The following is a 9,007-nucleotide window of genomic DNA, read 5'->3' as shown; positions in this document are numbered from 1 at the left end:
CAGCGGCGGACGGACGACGGGTGCTCAGCGGCACGGACGGACGGACGGTGCTAAGAGCACCGTTGCGGATGCTCTTATTCTCTCTTTACTTAACCCACCTAACATAATTTTTCTTAATCTCCGTACCGAAAATTTTTGCTTTCATTACTATAGGATGGAGGGAGTATGAAATTGTTGGGGGTTCCATGAGTCCCCACATTCCCATATAAGTCCGCCACTGGTTTCATTGATTATTTTTTTCCCGACAAAATATGTGATTATAAGTCAATCAATTTTAAACATATTAGATATTGGGGTTGGTTGAATATATGTATCACCCTAATGAAATGGCTTAACATAGTCATAACACATAGTTGATAGTACAGTATCATCACATATTTTTATCAGAGATGGGGGGACATATGAAAGGAGTAATTGAGAAATTTTTACATTTTTGTGATTTGATCATTTATTCATCTGTTGTGATTTATTTGACAATTTTAGTTAGCACTCACAATTTTCAATACTATACACATACCCACAAAATTAATAAATTTAAGTCGAACCTTATGAATTCCTTAAACAAAATTTGCACTCAAAATTTGATATTAATTGTAATTTTGTGAGTCGGAGAGAGTAGAAACAAATAAAATAAATAACGCAATCCATAAATGAGAGTGGGAATCCCAAAACACAAAACCAAATGGTTTATATAATTAACAAAATCAGTAATTATGAAATGCATAGATTAATCAGCAGTATATATAGAGAGAGAGAAGAGAGAAGAGGCTTTGGTACTAAACACTCTCCTCTTCTCTTCATTTCGTGGGTCAATCGAGTCTCTCTTCTTTCTCTCTCTAGAACTCCATCCATCCATCCATCCACCCTTTTAAATTCACGAGATCCCCGTCAATTCCCCTCTTTCCCTCTCTACATTTCTCTCCTTCTATCTTCTTCCTTCTTCAATTTTCATATTAATACACTCTACCACAATTTTACATACGTATATATAAATTAAATTAAATAAAAATGTCGTCATTTTCCGGTAAGCCGACGTCGGAGCTAGGTCTAGAAGCACTCTCCAATGGCCTCAGAAACACGTTGACTCTTTACAAAGACGAAAAAAACAAACCCGACTTCCGAGAACTCGAGGCCTCTCCCGCCACAACCACCACCACCACCACAAGCTCCAGCTCATCGGGCTCTGTTTCTGTCCCGAGAAAGCCCCATTCCACCCATTCCGGGGAGCTCTCCTCTCCCTCCACGTTGAGGTCGGGCCACACTCGCTCCCGCTCCTGCGGCTCTCACCACCTCATCTTCTCCGGCTCGGGCTCCGTCAGCTCCCCTCCCCCCGCCACCGTCGCCCCCACCGGAAACATATGTCCCTCGGGCCGGATCTCGAAGACCGGCCTACCGGGCCGGGCTTCCAAGCCCGAAGTTCTCGGGTCTGGCTCCGGCCGCTACGGCCACGGCAGCATAATGCGGGGCGGAGACGGAGTGGCTCCGAGAGGGCTGATGGTCGGCGGCGGCGGCGGAGCGCGGAGCAGCGGCGATCCCGAGGAATTGAAGAGATTGGGGAACGATTGCTACAAAAACGCCCAATTTTCCGAGGCATTGAGCCTCTACGACAGGGCAATCGCGATTTCGCCGGCCAATGCGGCCTACCGTTTCAACCGGGCGGCGGCGCTCATGGGCCTCCGCCGCCTTCTCGAGGCGGTGAGGGAATGTGAGGCGGCGATTAGGCTGGATCCGGGCTATGTCAAAGCCCATCACCGATTGGGATCTTTGCTTCTCAGGTCAGATTAGATTCGAGATACGTTTTGTTGTATGAATCTACAGTGTGCTTTGAATTTGGTAGATCTGTTTGCTATGGTTTTTGTTTCCGAATCTAATTCGTGGGTAGCACAGTTTAGGGCAGGTGGAGAGCGCTAGGGAGCACATTTGCTTTCCGGGGCACCAACCTGATCCGGTTGAGATGCATAAGTTGCAGTTGGTGGAGAAGCATTTGAGCAAATGCAGCGAAGCCCGGAGGCTTGGCGACTGGAGGGGGACGCTGAGCGAGGTTGACGCCACCATTGCTGCTGGAGCTGATGCGTCGCCCCAGGTTGATAATTTGATGCTTGCTCGTTTTCGAAAAAAGACTGTTACTCGTTTATGCTGATTGAATTGGAATTTTGCAGCTGTTCGCGTGTAGGGCAGAAGCTCTGTTGAAGCTCCACCAAATAGATGATGCTTTCTCAGCTCAGTCGAACATCGCCATGTCTGAGGCATCTGTCAGTCTCAATCCGTCACTCAAGATTTTCGGGATGCTTGTTGAAGCGTACCTGTTCTTCGTTAGAACTCAAGTTGAGTTGGCTAAGGGAAGGTGAGCTCGAATCATTTTCAGAACTTTTCGTCTACTTAATATTGAAATTGAATCCATTTATGGTGGTTGCGATTAATATGTGAAATTAAAATCCATCACATTATTGTGAATTATAGTTTATGGCATAACGTTTGTTGGTTCAATTTATTTTTAAAATAGTGTAGCTTTCGCAAAATAGATCGATTATGTTATGGCCCGTGCCAATTACACCTGTGCCAGAATCGCCAAAGCATGTTTCTCGAGCTGGAATGCTCTAAAAATGAAGTTAAAGACACAGAGAAACATGCTCAGAATTGGAATCCATTCATTTCAAGTCACCAAAGATACGTTAACTAATGGACCAATGGATGAACGTTTGCAGGTACGATAGTGCTCTTACAGCCATTGAGAAAGCTGGGAAGATAGACCCTCACAATGCTGAAACGTCAAAGCTTCTCAACACGGTGAGGTTGGTGTGTCGAGCTCGTGCTCGTGGGAATGATCTTTTTAAGTCGGAAAGGTTCACAGAGGCATGCTCAGCATATGGGGAAGGCCTCAGGCTTGATCCGTCTAATTCTGTACTCTATTGCAATCGGGCAGCTTGTTGGTTCAAGCTCGGCCAGTGGGAACGATCAGTAGACGATTGCAATCAAGCTCTTCGTATCCAGCCGAATTACCTCAAAGCTTTACTGCGTAGGGCTTTGTCTAACAGCAAGGTAAGAGGACCATTCCTTTGCTTCTTTCACTGCACACAGACTAAAAATTTCATAATCTGAATTCGGTTGAACGCCACTGATTATAGCTTGAACGCTGGAGCGAAGCTGTGAGGGATTACGAGGTCTTGAGAAGGGAACTCCCTGATGACAACGAGGTTGCAGAATCTCTATTTCACGCCCAAGTTGCATTGAAGAAATCACTCGGAGAAGATGTGTACAACATGAAATTTGGTGGAGACGTGGAATCCGTTTCTGGCCTGGAACAGTTCAGAGCTGCAATTTCATCATCTGGTAAGCGCTCACATTCCCTCAACAACATGATTTGTTGGTGGCTGTGTGATTATGGATTATTGAAGATGGTAATAAATGCAGGTGCGTCGGTGGTCCATTTCAGATCAGGGGCGAATCTACAATGCAAGCACATATCTCCGTTCGTAGATGCTTTGTGCAGCCGGTATCCGTCCATCAATTTTCTCCAGGCAAGCAACTTGTACTAATATAAATGGTTAATTACCTGAATTTTAAATTCTTGTTTGATTTATGATCTCAACTTTCAACTTATTTTTTGAAATTTTTTGAATATGAACTTTGCAAAGTTGTTTAGTTATAGCCCACATACAAAGTTCTTACCTCGTAACATGTTTTTCTCGAGCTGGGGCGTCGAGAAAACAAAGCTGCGGCCCAAGAAACATCTTTTACGTTGTGAGCCAACTTAGTTTTATAGCGCTGGAATTTTCGACAAAACAATTTTTCTGTTTTAAAAATGAACTTAGGGTCGAGATTATAATCAAACGAGCTAAAGTTCATGCCATAAAAACATGCTCTCACAATCCTCTCTGATTTCAGGTGGATATCGAAGAGGGCCATGCCATTGTACACGCGGAGAATGTTAGAATAGTCCCAACTTTCAAGATATACAAAAAGGGCATCCGGGTGAAGGAAATGATCTGCCCGAGCCCAGAGGTTCTAGAATCATCAGTGAGGCATTACAGTATTTAGATGTTCATGAATATTCAACTTTTGTCTGCCTGTGTATCGTGTTCTCTTCCCTCCTACATCCGAAAACACCACCACTAGAGCCCGTTGCAATATGAAAAAGACTGGTAAGATAAGAACCACATGCCACCGAATCCAGCCCACATGCCACCGAATCCAGCCCAAAACAACTCATGGCATTGCTCCATTCTGTTTGTTTTCATTCATTCATCTCGTTCCATCTTCCGCCACCATTCTCTTCCGTGCCGTATAATTTTGTTTTGGAGATTTGTGTCTTACCATATAGTCCCTTAGGCTGGTGATTATTTGCTCAGGGAAGAAGAGAAAATGTACATGCATATATGGATATATATATATATACACACAACATTGCAGGCGCCCATTGAAGGAAATGGATGTCTGGATTGGTATGGTATCTTTGGGATTGTAGCAAGGAAGATGAATTGATTTTTTAAGTTCTTTTGAAACCATTAAATTAATAAAATTTGTTAAATTCTTCCTTTTTTTCCAGCATTCTTGTAATGAACTTGTTCAAGACCTCATCTTCCTTGGGTAAGTTTCTTGCTCTTATTAGAAATTGAAGTACTAAGTTTATTGGATTATGTTTGGGATTTTATTAATGGTCTGATCAATTACTATTATGTTTTGAATATGTTATAAGTACATTACAGTACCATTTGTTACTGTTAAACAAATTTTGTGAGATTAAAATTTTGTCATTCTGAATTTCAATCACTAATTAGATTACAACTTCTACGAATTCAATGCTGCAAATAGTACTGTTCATAATTTGTTTGGTGTGCTATAACATAAAGGCCAATATTTGACTCATTAAATACTTGTGTGCCGACTCCGGACACATTTTGTTTAGATGTCCCATTAAAATTTACATATTTTCTAAATTGAAAATATATTTGTTTATACTTTATTCTTTATTATTTTATTTTCTCTCTAATCAATACACAAGATAAAAATGTATCAATTAGACTGGAACGATGGAGTAACTAAAAAGCAAATAAAAATATACTCCCTCCGTCCCATTGAAGATGACTCACTTTCCTTTTTAGTTTCATTACTTAAAATGGAAACACTTTTATCTCTACTTTATTCCCTCTCTCTTACTTTACTCTCTCCCCTCAACACACAAAATAAATTTGCATAAAATCTCGTGCCGCCCAAGAAAGGGGTCATCTTCCTTGGGACGGAAGGAGTATCAATTAGACTGGAACGACGGAGTAATTAAAAAGCAGATAAAAATGTATAGTAGACTTGTACTATCATTAAGTTGGATGTTTTAGAGAAACTCAAATTTGCAATCTACTAAAAGCCTAGAACACTGGTAAGCAATGTCACAGTGCAAATAAGTTGGATATAAAAAGTTGGACACCGGAATTATTAATGGATGTAGCAGAAAATAGTGCCGTTATGACTAAAACTGATGCAAGCTGTCGGTTACAAGCAATTATCTACTTGTACTTAATTTTGCATCACTATATAAATGAAATACTAGTATTCATATTTAGTTAATGAAATTTAGAAAATACAGTAGATAGAGAGAGGGATGGAGATATCCATATTGAGCCTTTTGAAATGATGAAATAGTGCGATTGATGGTCGAATTCAAGAAAGGAAAGTGCATAATCACAAAGTACTTTTATAGTAAAATATAGAACAATTCAAACGAAGGTTTTAGCAGGACTGATACAAGATACTACTGGCTGAGCGAGAGCATTCATCAATCTTTCCAGATTTTCCATGTTCCTTTGATGTGCAGTAAAATACATTTGAGTTATTAGAGGAAACTCGGGTCCATGTCATTTTCATGCACCAGTTGCATACAAGCGCGTCCACTCTTTAGCTGCATAGCAATTCATAGTGGAATTTTATCCAGTAATCTAATTTAATAGCAGTAACTCACTATGCATTTAGATTAGTTATTTGAGGCTTACCCGTTTCAACAGCTTCAACCTCGTTTGATTTCCAATGCTTGGCAATGTTTTCAGAGAGTGGGTCATCAGGATTGGGAGCACTCAGAAGTGCTTGAATGCTAAAACAAGCAACAAGAAAACGAACAAGTTAACATTTTCACCCAATCTGTTATCTCACTATAATAAGTTGCATTACCTCAAAAGCACAGTTCTAATTTGAAGAGCAGGACTCCATTTGTCCTTGAGAATATCCAGGCATATCCTTCCAAGCTGCACAAATGTTTCATTAAGGATGCAAATAATGGAAGAAAAACATTGGAAGCAAGAGAATGAAAACTTGGCATACAAACCTTATCAATGTTAGGGTGGTAAATCTTAGTGAGGAAGCGAACCTGTTGGGGGATAGTGTGAAAACAGTCAGGCATGTAACATCTGATCCACAGAAACACAATTTCATTTCACAGTAAAGTTTCGACAACTCTCAATAACATAGTCCTGTTCCAAACAAGGCTAGTTTATTCCATCAGCATAACATGTCTAATTAAAATCTAAAAGAACTCATAACAGCAGAGCCCACAATTACTCCAGCTTGAGTTTAACAAATAACTCTTGAAGAAGCTACTAAGTCTGAAGACAGAGAACTCGTACAGCTCATTGAACTAGCTGACAGGCAGGCATTGAAGTTGTTTTTGGTCAGAATGACTTGATACAGTCTATACTTGATATACTTCATTTGAAACAGGTGGGCCTTCTACTTTGGCATAGATCTCATGGAATGGTAATTGCCTAGGCAGTTCAACTGCCCAATCTGGTCAGGTCTACTAAATCACCAGCAACCATTATGATTCATTGGCAGATTAACTTTTAACAGGTCAGGAATTACTACAATAAGACTGGTTTTCATTAACCAAAGAAATAAAAATGAAGAGGCTTTATCCATTTTTTGCAAGGGCTACTTAGTAAAACCAGAATTCTAATCTTGCAACTTTCATGTGTTATCCTACAGCATGATTTTAAGGGTGGAAATAGATGGATGCTAGAGCAAAGCAGCATTGCAAACTAGAATGTAGCGCTTGGAGACATCCAACATGCCATACCAACAGAGAAATCAATGCTTATTTGACCACTACTGCATGATAATATTATAAAGTAATCCTGCTAGTAACCTTCTCATTATCAAGAACTGGGTAACAAGCAAATTCCTGAACATAAAATGATAATATAGCAGAAGAATTATGCTCAGAAAATCAGGTATAGTACAAGTGGATGTCTTCTCAGTTGAATCAACGAAAACTGCCACACATTATGGACAAATCAGGTATAGTACAACTGTACAAGTGGATGTCTTCTCAGTTGAATCAACAAAAACTGCCACACATTATGGACAAAATAGAAAATGCACATTATTCTGAGGGTGAACATAAAAGGTCCAACTCATGACAATGAAACAAAAGATAAGCTTCCCAAATGAGAGAGTAACTCCTTTCCTACACTTCTACTCAATGGGTGGTCATGTATGCACTCAGCCAATGAACATATGCAATGATCTATCAATTTAGAATACCTTTGGAGCAGCCATTGGGTATTCTTCTGGTAAAAATAACTCGAGCTTAAAGACTCCTCCTACAAAGTAATAACAAAAAGCCAAGGATGAGACATGGCACAAATTAGGTACAATCATTTCTTGGTGAGAAAAGTCAATAAAACACAGCTTGTACAAACTAATTAGCATTACAAAATCAACAACACAATTAATGAGCATGTAAAGCAAATTATATCAAAATGAAGACATGAACACAGTGTTGGGAGAATTCTGGTACAGATTTCAATTATGTAGCAGAATTACAGCATACTATTACTTTATATGAATCTATGCAGTCAAAGAAAATACTTCATCCATCACTGACACAGAAACACAAACAAACAAAGAAACAAGAAATGGGAAGGGGTAACAGAGTGAGGCATGTTCTCATGATACAACTCACGAGGCATGTGAAAAGGAGATCTAAAATGTATCACATCAACACATACACAGCATGATTCCCAATAATTTTGCATACAACTAACTGGTGTGCCAGTGCCCAGTAATGAACCAATATTTACTTTAGATGTATAGTAAGAAGCAACATAACCCGAAACTGCACGAGCACGCAGGGAAACAACATAATGAAGAATAATGCATTATTGCACAGGCATTGTTCCTTTGAAAGAATGAAATGCCATAGGTACCTTCATAAGGAGACTGTGTTGGTCCAAGAATCATAACATTGAAGTATCGCATGTTGTCTTCTGAAGGAGAAGCACTTATTCCGGGTGCTGCATCCACACATCCAAACACACTCAAAATTGAACTGTATTTACTCTTTTAAAAACGAATCCACAAATCACCAGACCCTCATAATATAATTTTAAGCAACTACCAATTGCATCAACATATCAAGACCATACAAACTCGAATATAGGTTTTGAAATGAGCTGGAGATAAAGTTTTTGAAAAAAAGAAAAACAAAGCTATGTGACACACAGCACATAGAATACAAACTCATAGGCAAGAACGGAAACTAAAAAACAATAATCAATCATCAATATAGAGCAATTTAAAGAAATATTGAGCTGATTAGTCACAAAACATAGGTTAAATCTCATTTTCTGATCTCATGTCATGCATGCGCGGAGATTAGATTAGATTAAATTGAATTAAAGGATGTACCTGGTTCGCTCAGAAGCCGCTGCGTCTCCTATTATAAAAAAATCAAATAAATCAGTCAATCAACGCGATCTGGAGCGCCGATACAATCCAAATTCAAACACACACAAAAACTCCAAATTCTAGGGCTCCCAAGTGAATTGAAAGAGGGAATGCAAAGATCGGTAATCGTACCTTGATAATTCTACGCGGAAGATTGGTGTTGGCCATTGGATTGAATTCGCAGCACAACTCTTTTTCCTCCTTTTGCTCTCTCTCTTCTAGTCGGAGAGTTTACGCTAACAGAAAAAAGGGTTTTTCCTCTCACTAGAAAATGGGAAATGGTTTTCTAGAGAGA

General features: G+C 39.7%; 2 protein-coding genes across 2 annotated transcripts; one reads left to right on the top strand and one right to left on the bottom strand.

Moving 5' to 3' along the window:
• Positions 1-789: 789 nt before the first annotated feature.
• LOC125197161 (TPR repeat-containing thioredoxin TTL1-like) lies at positions 790-4,637 on the top strand. The gene is made up of 7 exons (XM_048095871.1): positions 790-1,775; positions 1,888-2,083; positions 2,160-2,344; positions 2,706-3,039; positions 3,126-3,330; positions 3,412-3,518; positions 3,886-4,637. The coding sequence occupies exons 1-7, from the start codon at positions 1,009-1,011 to the stop codon at positions 4,036-4,038; spliced, it is 1,947 nt and encodes a 648-aa protein (XP_047951828.1). The 5' UTR covers positions 790-1,008; the 3' UTR covers positions 4,039-4,637.
• Positions 4,638-5,611: 974 nt separating this feature from the next.
• LOC125195949 (ubiquitin-conjugating enzyme E2 36-like) lies at positions 5,612-9,007 on the bottom strand. Its single transcript, XM_048094251.1, has 8 exons — positions 8,845-9,007; positions 8,674-8,701; positions 8,193-8,279; positions 7,528-7,586; positions 6,314-6,355; positions 6,160-6,233; positions 5,985-6,082; positions 5,612-5,893 (listed from the first exon to the last, which is right to left on the bottom strand). The coding sequence occupies exons 1-8, from the start codon at positions 8,878-8,880 to the stop codon at positions 5,856-5,858; spliced, it is 462 nt and encodes a 153-aa protein (XP_047950208.1). The 5' UTR covers positions 8,881-9,007; the 3' UTR covers positions 5,612-5,855.

This window comes from Salvia hispanica, chromosome 6, assembly GCF_023119035.1.
Source record: "Salvia hispanica cultivar TCC Black 2014 chromosome 6, UniMelb_Shisp_WGS_1.0, whole genome shotgun sequence".
Lineage (NCBI taxonomy): Eukaryota > Viridiplantae > Streptophyta > Magnoliopsida > Lamiales > Lamiaceae > Salvia > Salvia hispanica.
This window is presented reverse-complemented; position numbering and strand designations above follow the sequence as displayed.

What these genes read in the sequence shown, in the direction of transcription:
- LOC125197161 (XM_048095871.1), top strand. Translation starts at nt 1,009, where the DNA reads ATGTCGTCATTTTCCGGTAAGCCGACGTCGGAGCTAGGTCTAGAAGCA. An exon ending in GAGCTGATGCGTCGCCCCAG is followed by an intron (nt 2,084 to 2,159) that starts GTTGATAATTTG and finishes GGAATTTTGCAG; the next exon opens with CTGTTCGCGTGTAGGGCAGA. An exon ending in CGTCCATCAATTTTCTCCAG is followed by an intron (nt 3,519 to 3,885) that starts GCAAGCAACTTG and finishes CTCTGATTTCAG; the next exon opens with GTGGATATCGAAGAGGGCCA.
- LOC125195949 (XM_048094251.1), bottom strand. Translation starts at nt 8,880, where the DNA reads ATGGCCAACACCAATCTTCCGCGTAGAATTATCAAG. An exon ending in GCGGCTTCTGAGCGAACCAG is followed by an intron (nt 8,280 to 8,673) that starts GTACATCCTTTA and finishes GTGTGGATGCAG; the next exon opens with CACCCGGAATAAGTGCTTCT. An exon ending in GGTTGAAGCTGTTGAAACGG is followed by an intron (nt 5,894 to 5,984) that starts GTAAGCCTCAAA and finishes ATTGCTATGCAG; the next exon opens with CTAAAGAGTGGACGCGCTTG.